General features: G+C 50.4%; 2 protein-coding genes across 12 annotated transcripts in view; one reads left to right on the top strand and one right to left on the bottom strand.

The window, feature by feature from the left end:
* The window catches only part of LOC122383580 (sortilin-related receptor-like), a 33952-nt gene extending 30878 nt beyond the window's left edge, over positions 1 to 3074 (bottom strand). Inside the window, exons 1-2 of the mRNA XM_043370129.1 lie at positions 2606 to 3074; positions 2107 to 2340 (exon numbers count right to left, since the gene is read on the bottom strand). Of these exons, the coding sequence (XP_043226064.1) occupies positions 2107 to 2340; positions 2606 to 2812 (441 nt within the window). The 5' untranslated portion in view covers positions 2813 to 3074. The remainder of the gene's footprint in view (positions 1 to 2106; positions 2341 to 2605) is intronic.
* A 568-nt stretch (positions 3075 to 3642) lies between these two features.
* LOC122383581 (protein sel-1 homolog 1-like) lies at positions 3643 to 19305 on the top strand. Of its 11 annotated transcripts, none has more exons than XM_043370132.1 (13): positions 3643 to 3765; positions 11321 to 11891; positions 12035 to 12258; positions 12649 to 12844; positions 13274 to 13428; positions 13914 to 14039; positions 14355 to 14583; positions 14741 to 14889; positions 16159 to 16324; positions 16789 to 16917; positions 17253 to 17374; positions 17972 to 18094; positions 18464 to 19305. In XM_043370132.1, the coding sequence occupies exons 1-13, from the start codon at positions 3763 to 3765 to the stop codon at positions 18590 to 18592; spliced, it is 2322 nt and encodes a 773-aa protein (XP_043226067.1). In that variant the 5' UTR covers positions 3643 to 3762; the 3' UTR covers positions 18593 to 19305. The 11 variants fall into 11 exon arrangements, with proteins under 11 accessions (XP_043226067.1, XP_043226066.1, XP_043226065.1 ...); XM_043370131.1 differs by having other exon boundaries at positions 3659 to 3853; XM_043370130.1 differs by having other exon boundaries at positions 3673 to 3891.
* Positions 19306 to 19322: the final 17 nt, after the last annotated feature.

Here is a 19322-nt window from a genome sequence, read left to right as displayed (position 1 = left end):
GGATGGGGGCTGGCCTGGTTACGTCGGCAGGTAATCGGCGCCACCGACCTGGCCACGACTGGTAGCAGTCAGTGGCTCCATGCAGTCTGACGGACCCGGAGTCGACAAGCACCGCCGGACATCAGATACGCCACCGAGACGGCTGGCTATGACACATCTCCATGTACTGAGACTTGACATACCTATCCCCGGCGACCCACAGGGGATACGTCAGTCTCAATCTGACACCGAGACTGCTGACATATGACACATCCCCGCCCGGCAGGTCAGCGCCCGCGGCCGGCACAGCACGTGATCGCCCCCCCCCGCCGTGACTCAGCGTCACGTTGTCCGTAACGTCACGTGACAGTGACGTCAACTGCCGACCGCAGTCAGCCAGCCGTGGTTCGCTGAACTGATACAGAGCACGCCGCAGAGACTGAATAACACCCATCCACGGAAACTGACGAGCTTGGAGCTTCCCACCGGACCCAAAGGAACTGTTGGCTCTTATAGCTAGCACGATAGGTATTCAGAATTTGTAATAAGAAGCTAGCCCAAAGCAAATATCCACTACGCTTTCAGATTTCCTGATAAATGCTGCTGAGCAAACCAAACAGTCTGGCATACAGACTCCTTGGAGTGACAAAGTCTGCGTCTGATAATATTGTCACTATAATAGCTATTAACAGTCAACTATTTTTTTTAATTTTTTTTTTATAAATTTAGTCCGAACCTCTTGATGGGAAGGATTCACAAGGACAGAGCCACCGCTAAGCGAAGCTTGTTGCGGTGACCCTGTCCTCTACCCTCCGATCGCGCAATTCCAGTTCTATGGCAGAATTTAGAGTCCAAAGTTTAACGTGCGCACATAGCCGCGCACGGCCGGTCCCCTCACTGACTTCACCTGGCTGCGGCCTGCCACCAACCGCAACCATACCTGTCAGGAGGCCCATAAATGTCAAGCGCCCGTCGCGCTTCGAACCCGGACTGTTGTAACCGGGAACGCGTGCTCTCACCACGCGGAGTCCAACGCTCTACCAACTGAGCTACGGGACCGGCAATTGCCTTCATGGCCGCCACTGATAAAAGTTCCCACAGGCCAAAAAGATGTCAAGCTGGAAATTGGTAATGTGTCGGCTTCTCAATGATGTGTTACCTTTTGCAATCCATGGTCGTTTCTCAGTCCAGGTTCATAAACAAGTAAACCGTAGTTCACAACGTAGATGCCTGACAGCCAGTTACTGGGCGGCTTTGTCTGTTTTCAATCAACACCCGGTTCCCAAACATAGCCGCCTTCTCATCTCAGCTTGGATACGTTACTGATATTCATCACACACCAGCTTGAGAGCCACGGACTACTGACAGGCAGCGTTGACGAATTTCGCCCTTATCACGCTGCCGTGAGGGTGCAGCAAGCATACCGTAACCTGACACCAATTGTACACCTCGTCACTATGGCAGGCGAACACAAACAAGGAAAACTGTTCCACAACACTCCAAACGTTGAAAAGTATCGCTCGTAACCAGACGACACTGATTCACTCAAAACGCTAGGGTTCGACATAACGCAAACAAACCATGATTTTGCCTACTTAGGTATATCATTTTGAATTCTGAACGCATTCACCTCATTGGTTTATTTATTTTTAACTTGTCGTGATCTTATGACGACATAGTTTGTCTGATATTTATCATTGAGCCCGGTTAGGTGAAGCAGTACGGGTTGTTACTACTTGGGCAATTCCATTTTCAGAAAACTTCGTTCTGCGCAATGACATGCGTAACTACCAAAAATGGCATGACTGTAAAATTTATAGATTCAAAACCTAAAAACGTAGAAAACGTAAAAAAAAAAACGTAAAAACGTCACGTCGTCCACGGTTGACTCGTTAAATGCAAAAAGTTAAAAGTTTAAGTTGGGGACGAAGTTGTGGGGAATAAGGGGAAGTTGGGGAAGGATAATGAATAACAATTTACCGATAGGTGACGCACTTCTAACTTCAAATAACAGCAGTATCTATTATCTAAGCGAATCAAACGTATCGAGGGATCATACGCATTGAGCCGTGTAGGGGTAAAAGTCGCGAGCGGCATGCACAGCGTCCAGGACGACCGGGTACTCACAATGTTGTTGAACTCCGGGTGCTCGTACGAGTGTCCGATGACGGCCGGGGTGCCGTCCTCCAGCGTGAAATTGCCCGAGATGTTTGTGAACGAGCGGCCGTGGTCGAGTGAGACGTACACGCTGCTCGGATGGCCGGGCCGCACCACCATGTCGCGGGTCAGACAGATGACCAGCTGAGAACCGCCGCCAGCCCAGTGGATCAGGCCCGAGTGGTGCGTGTCGTTCAGCTCCACCTGCGGCAGGCAGAGTGGTGCATGGTCAGATCGCTCAATATAGGCCATCATATGATCAGACTGAAAAAGTTGATGGTATAAAAAAGTAAAAGTAATGGTAATAGTAACAACCCACTATTCTACAACAAATCAAGACATGTTGATTAAAGTAAAATCAAAATGTTCATGATTATTGCCCCTCCATTCAGCCTTCAGAATAACTAAAAAAGACAAATATAAAGAATACAAATGTGCAATGTATTTCTTTTGTAGCTTGTATACCCACCACAGAAGTGATGTTGTCATCAGCAGTAGGAATGGCATACTCAGGATGTTCTGGAAGAGTACTCCGTTTCCGCAGAATGTGGGATGATTCGTCCATACTAAAATACTGTTCTTTGCCACACACAAAATGCACACTGCTTGACATCAGCGCAAAGCACAAAAAGAAATACAATCTTTCCATGTTATGTTTGTTTTGAAGCTTGTACATGCAGAGTTCTCAGGAAGAATGCGTTTTCAATGTACCACTTGGACAGGTGAATTTTTTAATCCATTTTGATTTCACTGAAACACGCTGGAAAATGCACACTTCAAATCTTCCGGTACCTAAAAACAAACAGGTTAAATGTCCTGTAACTGTCTACAAAAGAACAGTGGAGCCGGCACGCCTCGACACCAACATACAACGCAGATCAAGATTACTGACACAACTTGCACCGCCAATCTGCATAGCACACGGAACTCTCTGCCACTCTCCGCAAAGTCAAAGCGGTGACAGTGCAAACAAACTACGCTTCATTTCTTGTAATGCCCTCGACACTTATTACGTAACAGAATATGGAAAATAGTTCTAAGCGAGTCAAGTCAGGTACTCCCATTGATAAGCATTTAAATAGCAAAATTTGACATTTTTGGGCTTTGATATTTCGAAGAATTTACAGTTATTTTTAGCTATGGATAAAGTAGAAAAATGAAACGATATTTATACAAAACACTTTTTTTAAGATGAACAGCTCTTGACGTCATCAAATGCTTTAATTTTTCAAGTCAAATAAAAGCTGTTTATCATATTTGCTACATTTATGGCGCACACATGTTCAAAAGCATCATCTTTTGTTGATACTGCTTGCTCAGTTACGTAATCTGAGATTACGTTCATTTGAACCATGCGTCTAAAACTGTAATAAAGCCTTCATGCTATTGTTGTACCATGAATTACAATTTGTTTTGATTTTCCTTTAAACTTCTAGCTTTTCATAGCCAAACACAACCCAGTAACAGCCTATTTGTTCATGATAATTTTTGGCAGTATTTTAAAGTTGGTCTACGTCATGCTTTCGGTCGCAGCATTATCAACCACAGAGCTAATCTGAATCAACAACAATCAAATATAAGGCTAAGACATAATTAGTACCATTTTGCAGAGTTTTCATAAATTAGATGGTTAGTTTTGCGTGTTTTGAATAGATAGTTATTTGAGGATTATTTTTACTGCTGCTCACCACGAGGCATTTGGCCTGGGTTTCAGGAGGTTAGCAAATTATAGCCATCCATCGCCCATCGATAGGGGTCAGTAGATATTTTCAATATTATTTATTTGCTTTCCAATTCCTTATCTACCTACCTCACTCAAATAGAATCATTCATCTTCATTTTAATTTTATTGTTAATATTATGTGACAAATTAGATTGTGAAGTGTGGATTGTGGAATGGTTTACTTTATTCCACTTTATTCCTGTGCCAGACAGAGGTAACGGTGGGGCAGGCGTCACCAACAGCTTTCTGTTGTAAACAGCCAAGGTTGATGCATTATTAGGGCCCAAATGCATAAAACATTTACGTGAGATTACCCACAATGTTCGGACACGTTGATGACGTCACTGGTGGCAGTTCGATCTATGCATACTATCGAATCGATGCAGGGTTTTCTATCGATATGAGATCTTTGATTTGCGGAACTGGAAGATCACACGTGATAATACATTTTGAGCTCTAAAATGAGACTGAGATCGCCGGTTCGAACCCCACCGGCTCGGCGGCAAGCATTAGCCGGGCATTTAACATATTTTGAAATTCTTTTATAGATCGAAGGTCTATTTTCGGCGGCGGAGTAACGTAGTTTTATTAGATATACCCTGGCGCGATGTAGTTCCCCGTGCTCGACTTAAACACCTTACCTTACCTTACCTTACCAATACAGAATTTTGAGGCCTATAAGGCCTGTAGGGATCTGATCTCATCGAGCTCCTTACTAGAGACAGTCATGAATCTTGGGCTGGGATGTCAAAGGATGCATCACCCCAGTGAGAGTCGAGACGGGCTTTGAAGATATTGACAGACGTAGAGAGGATCACAGAGGCAGGAAGCGCATTCCAGTCGTTGATGGCGCGGACCGACAGAGTGTGTCTCCTGGGTCTTGAAGCAGCTTGAGGCTTCAGCAGCTTCAGAGCATGTCCTCTGGTGACAGATGAGACTGCCTGCTCGAAAAACTGGTCCGGCCGAACGTTGACTCCTCCCGTCAAAATCTGGAAGATGGCGATTACGTCTCCTCTCCGTCTTCGGTGATATAGTGATGGGAGCTTGAGTCGCCGGAGGCGTTCCTGGTAGGGCAAGTGTCTTAGCTCACGGACCAGTTTGGTTGCTCTCCGCTGCACTCGTTCAATCAGCCTCTGATCAGCTCGGTTGAAGGGCCCCCAAATGAGGTTCCCATATTCTAGATGGGGTCGTACCAGCGTTTTGAAGAGAATCGGCAGGGTAGTCGCATCAATGCAAATGAACGATCTTTTTATCAGTGCGAGCATTTGGTTGCCCTTTGCAGCTGCAGACGCGGCCTGCTTACGAAACTTCAGGTCAGAATCCAGCTGAACCCCCAGGTCCTTCTCTACTTCAACCGTATTCAGCTGGAGACCATTCATGGTGTATGAGTGCCCAGGATTCCTAGGGCCGAGATGAAGGACCTTGCACTTTGATTCATTGAACGGCAGTTGCCACTTCTCCGACCACTTGGCCACTTCTTCAATGTCTCGCTGGATTGAGCTTGTTCCAGTGGACGATGGTGTTCCGAAGATTTTGGTATCATCTGCAAAGACCTTGATGGAGCTCTGCACGGATTCGGGTAAGTCATTGATAAATATGATGAACAGCATTGGCCCGAGGACTGACCCTTGAGGAACCCCACTGGTCACAGGCACCCAAGGCGAGCAGTGTCCTCTGATCACCACCTGTTGACGCCGGTCCGATAGGAAGGAGGCAATCCAGCCCTTTAACCTTCCTGTGATACCGTATCCCTCGAGTTTATTCAGGAGTCTCAGGTGTGGCACAGAGTCAAAAGCCTTTCTGAAGTCGAGATACACCGCATCAACTGGTTCGCCATTCTCTATGCACTTGGTCCACTCATCCAGCACTTCAAGAAGCTGGGTCATGCAGGATCGCTGTGGTCTGAAGCCGTGCTGGTGGTTCGATAGGAGGTTGGCTTCTTCCAGGTGAGTCATGAGATGATCTCGGATCAGGGATTCAAGTACCTTGCAAGGAATTGCAGTCAAGCTCACTGGGCGATAATTGCCTGGGTCCAGCCTGTCCCCCTTCTTCAGAATAGGTACTACGGTGCCAAGCTTCCAGTCGTCTGGAAGACAGCCAGACTGAATGGACTTGTTGTAGATGATGGATAGTGGGACCGCCAGCTGAGCAGCCGCCTCGATCAAGACCCTAGGGTGGATTCTGTCTGGCCCTGGGGAGCTAGAGCTCTTGAGTCGCATCAACTTGTGTTTAACCATGTCGGCCGTGACCGTCAGGTCGCGAAGGTTCAGTGACTGGCCAGGTGGAGCTAGAGATGGTATAACAGAGGCATCCTCGTTGGTGAATACCGAAGAAAAGTACTTGTTCAGGATGCTAGCCTTTGTGACGTCATCTCTGATTACCAATCCGTTCTCATCTCTCAAGGCGTCGATGCCAACCTTGGTTTTGAGTCTCGAGTTGGAGTATTTCCAGAAGGCCTTTGGGTTGTCCTTTAGCTCTTTTGACAGTCTGAACTCAAAGGTACGTCTCAGCTCTCTGGTAAGCTTTCTCAGTCTGTTCCTGCATCGGCAGTACCTGGCGTAGTCCACAGGGTCCCTGGTGTGAGCATACATATTCCAAAGCAGGCTTTTCTCACGCCTGAGCCTCTGCGCTCGGTTATCAATGTACAGGTTCTTGTTAGGTCTGTGGTGCGTCACCGGCACTGTGCGAGCAACTGCCTCTCTGAGGGAGCTCACAAAATAGTGGTAGGCGCGATGCACGTTGCTATCATGCATCACAGTCCAGTCCACATCTTGGAGCACACTCCTCAGTAGATTGTAGTTGGCTCTGTTGTAGTTCAGATGGGGACCGATTGGGATCCCTTTCGTAGTGTAACATTTCAGACTGAACTCCAGAATGACATGGTCACTGAGGCCAAGACCTGGTGAGTGTTGCAAGTCCTGTACCATCCCTTCCTCGTTGGTGAAGATGAGGTCAAGCATACTTGGGATTTGACCTAAACGATACCTTGTTGGTGCAGTGACATGCTGGGTAAGAAAATGGTCTTGCACACATGAGAGCAGTGCATGAGAATGATGTCCAGGGGGCTCGTCTGAGAAATAGGACGCCCAGTCAATCTGTGGAACGTTGAAGTCTCCGACTACCAGAATGTGAGAAGGACTCAAATTTCCAGCCAGTGACAGACTTCTATCCAGCTCAGTTATGCCCAGATGTCTGTCTCCGGACGGACTCAGGTAAATACACCCAATCAAGAGTTTGTCCCCATTGCGAAGGTCGATCATAATCCATATCTGCTCCATGGATGTGGGTGGGTTCGTTTGAAGAGTTACTTCATGAGATGGCAGGTGCTCCTTTACATATATGCACACACCTCGTTGTCCACTCGCCCCGAGATTGGGTCTTGACAGGTCCACATTTACATAAATGTTGTACTTGGGGAGGGCCAGTAGAGCAGGGTGAATAGGAAGAATCTGGGCCTTAGGAACAACTTCTGTGATGAGAATGACATCAGGCTCATTCTGTGCAATTACCATAGACAGGTCGTCCCTCTTGTTGATTAACTGATCGGCATTAGTATAAATGACTTTGATTTGCTTTGCTTGATCACTAATACCCGACCCATATAGTCAATTTTGGTTGCTGTCAGCATGTGGCCGTGCTGACTCTGTTCGGTTAGGCTGGGAGTTCGCAGGTCTGTCAGCCTGTTTCAAAGTGCTTGAGCTGGGGTTGGGGTTGGGTGCTGGGTGAGTCGAAGAGTTTGGGTGAGAATGAGTAGCCTCATTGTTGTTCATCCTCACTATCTTCCCCTTCCTGATAGTCAGGTGCTCCTCCCCTGCCAGCTTTCGAGCAGCCAACTCCTCCCTGAGCCGTTTTCCTTCTTCCCTGTCTTTCTTTGAGAGATCAGGGGTGACATAGATCCTCTTCCATGTTGAGAGGTGTCTGAGTTGTGGAGCCATCCTCAGTACCTCTGCTTTTGCATCAATGCTGTCTAGAGAAACAATGAGAAGCCGGGGCCTTTCGTCACTCCTTTTGCCAGCTCTGAATGCCTTAGTTGGCCTGATGACTAGGCTCATGCCTTCTTTGATTACTTCTTTGAAGAGGTGAAGGTCCTTTTCCATTCTCTCAGACAGCGTCTCCCCTTCCTGTTCTGGCAGGTTATGTACCACTACATTTAGTTTTCTTCTCTCTTTGTCCATGAAGCTGTCGAACACTCGTGACATAGCATTGGTGGTTTCAGATAGACCATTGTGGTCAGTCTTGGGCTGGGTTGGAAGGATGTCAATTTTTGCACCCACATCCTTCACCACCTTCTCGCATGTTCCACGAACGATGTCAGCGTAAGACTCCCTCTGGGCATTTTGCTCTTTACAGACTCTTTCAAGAAGGTGTGAGTGATCCATGGTAGTTTTCTCCTGTTCTTTGATGGACTGAACGATGACCTTCATGTGCTCGCGCACTGAGTCAGCCATCTGTTGGACTTTTGTTTCTAGTTTTTGCAGTGCGTCTGCCTTACCGATTGGTGACTGAGTGGGATCGGTCCTGTTCCCCGTTCCAGGCCCCTGCTTTTTGCATGCATCGCAAAGCCATGACAAACATTTGTAGTTCACAAGGGCATCGTGGGCCTTCCTCGGAATAGCCTGGCACTTGATGTGATACCAGGATTCACACCAGTCGCACTGGACGGCTTTATCCCCATCCAACACCTGCATTCCGCACAAGGCTTTTCCGGGGCCACCCTGGCATGTAGCAGATTCATTGGTTGACTCGCTTGTGTCGCTTGAAGAGCGGCTAATGCTCGTCATGCTACCAAATGGAGTGTAGACACTGGCATTCAGTTTACCTACTTCTTTTCCTTTTGCCTCCTCGCGGTTAGTTGCGGTTGTGTTAGAAATGGGGTCATTTGTCTCACCTGAATCCCTCTGGGCCTCCCCGGCCTTGCCCGGGGTCTTGTCACCTTTTTGCAGCCCGATCACTTTACCATTACCTGCACTTCCACTTTCATTTGTCGAAGCACCACGTTTTCCCGCTTCCGTGTTTTCCTCACGGCGTCCCGCGCCCGGCGGCGATGGTGGCGCGTTATCCACTTGTAGTGATGATCGTGTTCTCATTTGAAGTTTTGGCGGTGGAGTTCGGGTCATCGACATGATTGAGCGTACAGATATTTTTGGAATTTATCTTGATATACTTTTGAACTGGACAAGCTTCTTTCCAAAACTCAAGTTGCACGTCGTTACGAAGCCGCGCTCTATGCCAAGGTCACACAGGAAGGAAGTGATTGGCTGATAGAATCTGGACGGTAAATGGAAATCTCGGGAGCTCGATGGACACGTCCGACCCCTCCGAGATCCAAAACAAAAGTCAAACACGTGACGTAACAGTAGGTACATTGCCGTAGGCAATGTTACTTGTGGGAGAGATTGCAGGCAATAGTAAGTCAAATATTTTAGGTTAAGTGGTTGTGTATCTGGCTTCAGGCCGAAGGCCTGAAGCCTGGTGCATAACCACTTAACCTAAAATATTTGACTTACTATTACCTGCAATCTACTCCTGGTAGTAACTTATTCCTTAACCCCAGTAGGCAAAATCAGTAGGTTAGGTTAGGTTGGGTTAGGTTAGGTAGGTTAGGTTAGGTTAGGTTAGGTTAGGTTAGGTTAGGTTAGGTCAGACACAGCCATCAGAGACAACGGTTATCCAATTCGCCGGTGAAAACAAGCTCCCGATCTAATAACGGATTGCAAAACTCGATAAAGGGCACGGCAATTTATTGCCGCCGATGGGATTCGAACTCGTGATCTCAATCTTGTTAGAGAGCTCAAAAGTCTTTTTCACGTGTGATTTCCCGCTTTGCAAATAAAAGTTCTCATATCAATAGAAAACCCTGCATCAATAGTGCTTTTAGATCGAGCATACCAATTATTTTAGCCACCAGTGACGTCATCAACGCCTCCGAGCACTGTGGGTAATCTCGCGTAAATGTTATATGCGTTCGGGCCTTAATAATGCATGAACCTTGTTTGTTTACAACATAAATCTATTGGTGACGCCTGCCCCACCGTTACCGACAGACTGATGTATTTCAGTTGAGACAAGTATAATAACACGGAACAAAAATGATAGACGAACGCGTTTCGGCTAAATCACCGTCATCAGCGTCTATCAGCGTTCTCCTTTTAGACGCTGATGACGGTGATTTAGCCGAAACGCGTTCGTCTATCATTTTTGTTCCGTGTTATTAGACAGACTGATATAAATATGTGTCCCTTTACCATTACAAGAACAAGTCAAATTGAAATGTAACTTGAGATGACACATTTGATCGATCATGCTCAATCAGCATCTATATTATATTTGAAAACATTCTTACATTCACCTTCATCTTTCAGGATTTTTAGGCATAGAAGTTAGAACTTAGAAGCTTGTGGCACCCATCATCCCATGCTTGTTCAGTATTAATTGAGCAGACGTCACACGAAGGTTTTCCAATCAAGGAGAGGTGCTTTACACAGAGATGCTTCTTTCGAACCAAACCAAAACAAACCTAACCTTACCTGACCTATGACATGCAACCTACAAACCTACAGTGCCTCACTGGTTAAAAAACTTTTGTGTGACGGCTGTTCTACTAATTCTACTTGTTCTTGGTACTTTTTGCAATTCAATTACAAAGTGTTGTTTCTATACCTGGTTGCTGATGAGCTATGTGTGTCCAAAAATGTGCATGTAGTTAGATTGTATTGTCTCTTCAAAATATGTGTTAGTTTGTATAGTTTACTTGGGTTAGAAATTATACTCAAGCATTAATGTAAAATATGGTTTCTATTCAAAACAAATTCAATGTTACTAATTGCCAATCATGAGTAGTAAGCTTTTAGTTATACAATCTGAGAAACATAGTTTAGGGAACCTTTGAAATGCATAGGGGAGGCCACTTGCAGAACAAAGAAATGATAGCAGAATGTTTTGCTTACATTTGAGGGTGATTTGAAGTGTGATCCCACCAGACACTAAATATGAACCATTAGATGCCAAAGAGTGCATCTTAAGTTATTGCTGTGATAATTTTGCAAGTGGGCCAGAATCTTGTGACTTGTCATCAGAAACCCCACTGTTATTTGGTCAATAAGCATGAGATGGCAGGATAGGTAGGTGTTAGGTGTGTGTATTAGTCAATATACTTCCATGGTTACCAATTATAATTCTTGATATTGTTTTTTTCAAATACCTTTTATTTGGTTTTGTTAATCCTGTGGCCACTGTACGCTCAAGGTGTTTTTCTCATGCCAGTTCCAGTTCCAGATATTTTTTGTTGTTGGTATATCAATATGGTGAACACACATCCTGACCTAGATGTGAACTGTTGAGTTTTATTGCTGAGCCATGCTGCAGAATATCTTTGCAGATTCAGTTCATGAGAGTAGATACTAATTTAGGATATTAATCTACACAAATACCATTGTCTACCTGACTGATGTGTGTTCACAGCTGTCGGGCTCAGTGATGGGGGGCGCCACGCGCCTGTCAGGCCTGGCCTGGCTTCTGCTGCTGGCTGCGCTGCTGGCCGCTGGTCTGGCGCAGCGGCCGGGCACGGAGGAGCTGCGCCAGCAGTTCGGCTCCGGTGCTGAGGAGGCGGACGAGTCGGAGGACGCCGCTCCGCCGGCGGCCGCTCCCTCGTCCGCCGGTGGTATGGTGCTGGTCCGCTCGGAGCTGACTGTTGTGGACGAGGCGGAGCCGGCCGGCGCGCGGTCCAAGGGAGCGGAGGGAGCGCCTCCTGCGCCGGAGACCGCTGAGCGGGCGGCGCGCGGCTCGCCGGGACGCCAGCCGGCCGGTGGTCAGTCTCCGGAGTCGCCGGAGCCGCTGGGTACCGGCACCGTCACGCGGCTGCCGCCTCCCGAGCAGCAGGGCCCGGCCGACGCCATACGGGAGGTGGAGGCGCCCGATCTCTCTGGCCAGGAACCGCTGCTCAAGAGCATCGGAGACAGCTACTTCAAACCGAGCAGTCCACCCAGCGACGCCGGCAAGGATGACGAGACCATGACAGAGCAGGAAAGGCAAGGTGAGTCGCCCTGTCAAAAAGGTGCGCACGTCAGTCCGCCTGTCACCGTACCTATGTATACCGACCTGCTGTACATACATGACAGTTACCCGGTACCCCACTTGTCTGTCCTAGTCTGCTAACATCCGCACTCCTCTCGGCAGCGGAGGAGCTGTACACCACTGGCGAGAAGCTGCTGTCGCGCTCGCGGCCGGACCGAGCACGCAGTTATCAGCTGCTGGAGGAGGCAGCGCGGCTGGGGCACACGGCGGCAGCCGTACGGCTGGCCTGGGCGCGCCTGCTCGGCTCCCACCTACCGCAGGACGTGACCACCGCCAAAGAGACGTTCGAGCGACTCTCAGCCCGTGGAAACCCCGAGGCGCAGATGGTGAGAGCGGTGGGCCTGGGTGGTGAGCCGTGAGGGCGGTAGGCTCGAGTGTTCGGGAACTGGGGGCCGGACGGTGGGAGACGGGGGTCCGAGCGGTGTGAAACAGTGGGCTCAGGCGGTGCAGCACGGGGCGCTTTGAACTGGTTTGGTGTCGAATACTGTGATTTTGAATTTAAGGGAGAACGGTGGTCGCCGCTGACAAATGTAGTCATACGTCGTTGACAAATGCAGTAATGTAGTTGAACAGTTTTATCCTTGTAGTTCAAAACTATGAGCTGATCGGCTCACTAGGTTTTTGAAAACTTACAAACGAGTGTGTCTGTCCTCCTTATCTCTGTTATCGTCACCCGTGACCAGCCGCTCTCACCGTCCCCATCCCCGCTCTCCCAGGCGATGGGTTTCATGTACGCGCTGGGTCTGGGCGTCAGCTCGAGCCAGGCCAAAGCGCTGCTGCACTACACGTTCGCCGCACTGGGCGGCAGTTCATGGGGTCAGATGGCGCTGGCTTACCGCCAGTTTTACGGCATCAACACGGCCTCCAGCTGCGAGGCGGCGCTCACTCACTACCGCAAGGTCTGCGGCTCAGGTCAGTGGGGTCGCTGGGAATGGCAGTGGGGTCACCGGTCAGGTCTTTTGGGTCACCACTTCACCAGGCAGGGTAGCGAGGTCTTTGGGGAGGGCTGTCAGGGTCACTGGGCAGGGCAGCGATCATGGCTGTCAGATGGATCATGTGAGGCCAGTGTATCTGTAAGTTAACTGATATTTTCATGGGTTGAACGACGCCTCACCACGACTCACAGGGGAGCACGAGCACTCTAGCTTGATTATATCTGCATATGAGTTGCCACTAGTGTTTACCAACAAAGGCAGGTGTGATGTGCTCCCTCTTATCGTTAAGTGTAAATACCATGTTGAATATGCGTCACCCAACCGTGTTTGTCTGCCAAGCGCCGAGTAGTCTGTACGTCATTCGCTTGTCGATTTATCTGTTGTGATGTGTTCTTCTGTTCCCCAGTGGCGGACCAGGTGTCGCTGTCGGGCGGCAGCACCGTGTCTCGTGTGCGGCTCTATGACGAGGCAGAGAGCACCGGCTCGTCCAGTTCCACCCTGGATGAGGACCTGATCCAGTACTACCAGTTCCTGGCTGACAAGGGAGACGTCCAGGCACAGGTAGGTGTCGCGCCGACGGCCGGTGCTCTGGGGGCGCCCTATGACGTCGAAGGCTGCCCGTGGGATGGCACATCCCACGGTTTCGGGGCCCATGCACAGTCATGACACATACTGGGGTCTATCTTATGGGGTCATGACACAGTCACCATGAATTGCGACTTTTAGCATTGTGCTCAGTGTTGTCGCCTGTCATTTGTCTCGCCTGTCCTCTGTCTTCTATCTCTCCTGTCAGTCTCTCCTGTCCTCTGTCTCTCCTGTCCCCTCTCTCTCTCTCCCTCTCTCTCTCCCTCCCTCCCTCCCTCCCTCCCTCCCTCCCTCCCTCCCTCCCTCTCTCTCTCTCTCTCTCTCTCTCTCTCTCTCTCTCTCTCTCTCTCTCTCTCTCTCTCTCTCTCTCTCCTCTGTCTCTCTCCTCTGTCTCTTCATCCTCTGTCTCATCTGCTCTGTCTCTCCCGTTCCCTAAAACTGACGGAGTCCCTCGGCGACAGGTGGGCCTGGGCCAGCTGCACTACCAGGGCGGCCGGGGTGTCGAGAGGGACCACCAGCGGGCCTACGAGTACTTCGTGCAGGCCGCTGACGCCGGCAACCCCAACGCCATGGCCTTCCTCGGAAAGGTATACAGTGGGTCTGCACTTGCAGCTATGCCCCAACGTTGTTGATGATTCTATGTTTCGTTTTGAAATAAAGATGCGATAAAGTGGCGTGAATCGCTTCAGCATAATTTCAATGTGCTAGGTCCCGGATAAGTATCCTTACACGTTATAAGGCTTTTGACGTTAAGTTCGCCAGCGTGTCCACGGACTCAGCCGTCAGCGGCCAGGTGCCTTTTGATACATTGGCTGCTTTCACCTGCGGCCATCTCCTGCCCGCCCTCAGCTGTTTCTGGACCTCCACAGACTGACCACCTCTCCGGTCTGTTCTCCCTACAGATGTACCTCGAGGGTAACGACGTGGTGCAGCAGGACAACACCACGGCACTCAAATACTTCGAGCGCGCCGCCGAGCTCGGCAACCCGGTGGGACAGAGCGGTCTCGGCTTCATGTACCTCTACGGCAAGGGCGTGCCGCAGGACTTCAAGCGCGCCGTCAAGTACTTTGCGCTGTCTGCCGACCAGGGCTGGGTGGACGGACAGCTGCAGCTCGGAAACATGTTCTTCAGTGAGTGCGCGCGCCATGAGCTCGGTCCTCCGAGGACACCTTTTCTTGTTGTTCGAAGTGGTGGTACTGGTGACGATTTGATCATACATTCATCGATTGAGTTCATTGGAATAACGTCTGACCATTCCTTGCGTCTTCTCCTATCATCCATTCGCAGACGGCCAGGGGGTGTCACGCGACTTCAAGATGGCCATCAAGTACTTCAACCTGGCGTCTCAGGGCGGCCACGTGCTCGCCATATATAACCTGGCTCAGATGCACGCGTCGGGTGCCGGCGTGGTACGCGCCTGCCAGACCGCCGTCGAGGTGAGAGGGCGGGTATGAACAGATATGGAGGAGGTTGTGTATGGTGAGAGGGGACGGCATAGAGGAACGAGACTGGTATGCGGGTGTTTTGGGGTAGGGGAAGGGCTGGGCAGTGGGCAGGTGGCTCCCCGCTGATACGAGGTGTGGCTAAAAAGAAACCGGACTGCTCGTGCTGGCAACAAAGTAGGGGACCCGAAGACTAGCGAGACACTTGACATTAATCTTTATCATATTGTGGTGATGTGTGCCAAACGGCATCTCGATATCGCTATTATTCTCATTTCCACAGCACTTTGTTTTATCGATGTTCGGCGGCCTTGTCACCGGCAGGCTTCTACAACGAGCTTCGAAAAAAGAAGGAACATCACGTTCCTTGCCAGACTCAACAGAGACCGGAGACGCTGAATCTGTTTAAGGCTTTAGTGTTATGTTAGGTCATATGTCACATGCAAGTGTTTGAATGGCATACGAGGTTCAGCACTGGTCGTGAGGATGTCGGTGATGACCCCAAAGTCTGGAGGTCCATCAACGTTCGCGCGCATGTCGGAAGTCGAGGGTGGAGACGACATTGATCGTCTTTTTCGATCATAGGGGATTCGTTCACCGCCAGTTCGTGCTGGAGGTGTACCACAGTCGACCAGCACTTCTACAAGGAAGACCCGGGACGCCTCATTTCACGAGTCAGGTGCACCAAGTGGAAACTCTGGGAAGCCAAGAACTGGGTGCTCGATCACGACAACGCTCCCGCGCATTCTGCCATTAGCGTCAAGCAGTTCTTTGCCAAAAACCAGGTCGCGGTGCTCAAGCACCCTCTTATATGTCAGACCTCCCTCACTGTGACTTTTGGCTGTTCCTTTAAATGAAAAAGGTCGTCAGGGGAACCCATTTTGAATCGGTCGAGGACATCCAAACCAGAGTGACCAGCGTCAGATTCATCAATAAAACAAAGAGCTGTGGAAAGGAGAATAATAGTGATATCGAGATGCCGTTTGGCATACATCACGACAATATGATAAATATTAATGTCAAGTGTCTCGCTAGTTTTCGGGCCCCCTACTTTACGGCCAGCACGAGCAGTCCGGTTTCTTTTTAGCCACACCTCGTATGCTCAATGCTCATGCAACATGTTTGAACTAAATTATCATTTGTGTCTTCCAGACATGCATATCATGATCTTCTATAGCTTCCTTAGTCAGATCTTCCACACATCTGCCGGACTGCCGCTGCCGGCACTGTTTGCCCTAACCCGACCGCTCCCCGTCCCTTCAGCTGTACAAGAACGTGGCCGAGCGCGGCCGCTGGGCAGAGCTGTTTATGGAGGCCCACGCCGACTACAAGGCGTATCGCTACTCGGCGGCGCTCACCAAGTACTACCTGCTCTCCGAGCTGGGATACGAAACGGCGCAGAGCAATGTCGCCTTCCTGCTCGACAAGGGTGCGTGGGGCGTCGGCTGTCCTCTGTGGAGTAGGTGGGAGGGGACTGTTCTCTGTGGGACAAGTGGGAGGGGACTGTTTCCTCTGGGATGGCTGGGGAGGCTGTCCCCTTTGGGACAGGTGGGAGGGAATGGGATGCGGTGGGGACGAGCGTCTGCTGTTGCTCTGCTGGACTGTGTAGTGTGTGTGTGGGTTATGTGTTTTATGAAGCTTTCCTGGCGCTGTTTGACAAAGAGGCGGGTAACTGAACGGTATTAGACCACGGGAAGGCTCCGTCGCTCACTGGTAGGGTCGTGTTGTCTCAGAACATCAGAACGACGTGTCACGCTCCACATTCATTGCATGTTTCCCGTCGTAAGAGCAGAGTTCCTACTAATCGCCAGCTTCTATATCCTCCGCTGACCAGAGTTTGTGTCCGATGACCAGCTTCTATCTCCTCCGCTGACCAGTGTTTGTACCCGCCAGGTGTGACGAGCGGCCTGTTCCCCGAAGAAGAGCGCTACACCCGCGCCCTGATCAGCTGGGGCCGCGCGGCCTCACAGGGATACGGCGTTGCACGCGTCAAACTCGGCGACTATCACTATTACGGATATGGTAAGGAATGCTGTCTTTCTGTCTTTCCTGTGGATGTAGTGAGATGCGGCGGAAGCTGCTGACTCAGCGGAGTGGTACTGTGCGTAGGAACCGGGGGAGGCGGAGGTTTACCGTTCAGACAGCCATTTAATGCTTAATAGGGCACGACAGAGGATTGTTGTTTCGTGCTAATTATGTTAGTTGTAGGTTGCTGTGAGCCACTGCGAGACGTGTTTCAAAATAGACCGCGCGTGCTGTGCCACCATTGATCGGTGGCGGCCGGCGCCGGCGCCTTGATGCAGCTGCGGTCCGCCGCCCTTTTTCTCTGACGGTCCGTCGCTCCGCCCGCCCGCCAGGGACCCCAGTCGACTACGAGGCGGCTGCCGACCACTACCGGATGGCGTCCGAGCAGCAGCAGAACGCGCAGGCCATGTTCAACCTGGGCTACATGCACGAGCAGGGTCTCGGCATCCAGCGGGTACGTAGCGGTTCCATCCACTCTCCTACCTGAGAGCTTTACAGACCACAGCCGCTGCGTAGCGGCAACCCCTCAGCATGTCCGAATTCATAGACGAACTTGTTTTTATTTGAGCTTAATCATGGTAAAAGGTCTAACTAAACGACCTTTACAGCTTCGTTTTTTTTTCGGCACACTCCACTTCCAGTTATTCAAAACATCTCATGATGAGTTTCTAGTTTATAACAGATGCAAAGTGCATTAGATTAATCATAAAGTCTAATGATTGAGCAATTATGAATGTTTTGTCGTTTAATCTTTTTATTAGTTTAGCTCGATTGTTTGAATAATTAGACTGATAAGTTAAATTTTACTTTTGATTGAAGTGCATAAAAAAATCAAACAACCACAACGGAGGCGCTATAACCAATCCTCGTCCCACCGCGTCTTTGGCAGTCATGGTACGAGGGCTGTACATTTAAGTTAAACAACACCCAGGAAGTGCAGTTATAACCAAAAACTGAAAAGACAAGCTCTGCTGCTCCCCTTGCACTGCGTCGTTTTCTCGTAATGTTACACAGTGGTACGACATCTGACCCTTTCCCTGACGGCCGGCAGGACATCCACCTGGCGAAGCGTTTCTACGATATGGCCGCCGAGACGAGTCCGGACGCCCAGGTGCCCGTGGCGCTGGCCATGACCAAGCTGGGCGCCATCTTCTTGGTCCGGTTCCTAGACGAGGTGAGTTGGGGAGGGCAGCGTGACACGCTCAGCCGTTGTTTGGTTTAACTGCCCGCCAGTCGCCGGGCTTATTCACCATCGCCCGATATGCGGAAGGGTTGTTTCTGGTTCGCAGGTGATAGCCTTCTAATGATTAATTGTGGGGATCTATTGTGGGCTGTTGGGTGGCTAGTAATTACTGTAAGGCTGGGTCGGCCCCGTTGGATTACAGTCCCGTCATATACCTGTGTGAGGCGCCAGTCTTTTGGCGATGCATGGCGTGAAGTATCAGTAATTTAGTCGTGTCACGTGTATCCACCTGCGTGCATGTCTGCCTGTCGGCGCTCTGTAACGCCCATATTCTAACGCCGTCTCCGGCCCGTCCCCTAGTCGGATTGGAGCGACTACCTGCCTCTGTCGGCGCTGAACAGGCTCCTCGGCCCCGACTGGGACATCTACCTGATGACGGTGCTGGCCGTGCTGCTGGCGTTAGTTGTATTCTTCCGGAGGCCGCGGTGATCGGACTGTCGCTGCCAGCCGCTGTCCTTCTCTCTGTGTGGGAGTGAATATTATACGGAGGGACGGCCGGCGAACACCGAGAGACTTTTGGGCTATGTGGGGAAGGAAAAACTGAGGGAGAGACAACGAAAGGTCTTCATGACTGAGTGTGGGCACCAAGTCGACCGCGATATGGCAAGTATGAGCCCTGATGATTCGGAGTGAGCAGAGTAAAGGCCCCAGTGATTGTAGTGTCCGGAGTTATACTCCAGTGACCGGAGTTAGGGACTGCTGACCGGAGTTAGGACTTAGGACCCCTGACCGGATATGGGTCTCGGTGTTGGAGTGTGCGGGGAGTGTAGGTGTCTGGTGAGTGGTGAGCGGCCGCGGACGCCACGAGTCACGCCGCGTTCGTGTCAACCTGTGAGGGTGTCTACGTTCAGGTCAGGCAGCGCGATCGGCTGCGCCCCTATAGCTATTTATTCCTGTGATACTTGGTGACAGCCTGGCGTCTGCCTCTGGGCGCCGGGAGGACACCTTGCACCTGGTTTTCGGTCGGTCGGCCGATTGGGGCGGTCGCCCGGGAAAGCCCGAGGAGACCGCTCTCCGCACCGGCCGGCCTCTCTGGGGCGGGGTTTGGATCGACAGCCGCCCGGGCGGTCCGTGTGTGCGGTGATGGCGCGCAGCACGGGTTCAGTGTCGGTGCACGTTCGCAATAAACCGCGCCAGGCCTCTGCTGGTGTTTGCCAAA

This window comes from Amphibalanus amphitrite, unplaced genomic scaffold (genome assembly GCF_019059575.1).
Source record: "Amphibalanus amphitrite isolate SeventyFive unplaced genomic scaffold, NRLGWU_Aamphi_draft 000168F_arrow, whole genome shotgun sequence".
Lineage (NCBI taxonomy): Eukaryota > Metazoa > Arthropoda > Thecostraca > Balanomorpha > Balanidae > Amphibalanus > Amphibalanus amphitrite.
Note: the sequence above shows the minus strand (reverse complement) of the source record. Positions and strands in the feature narration are given on the sequence as shown.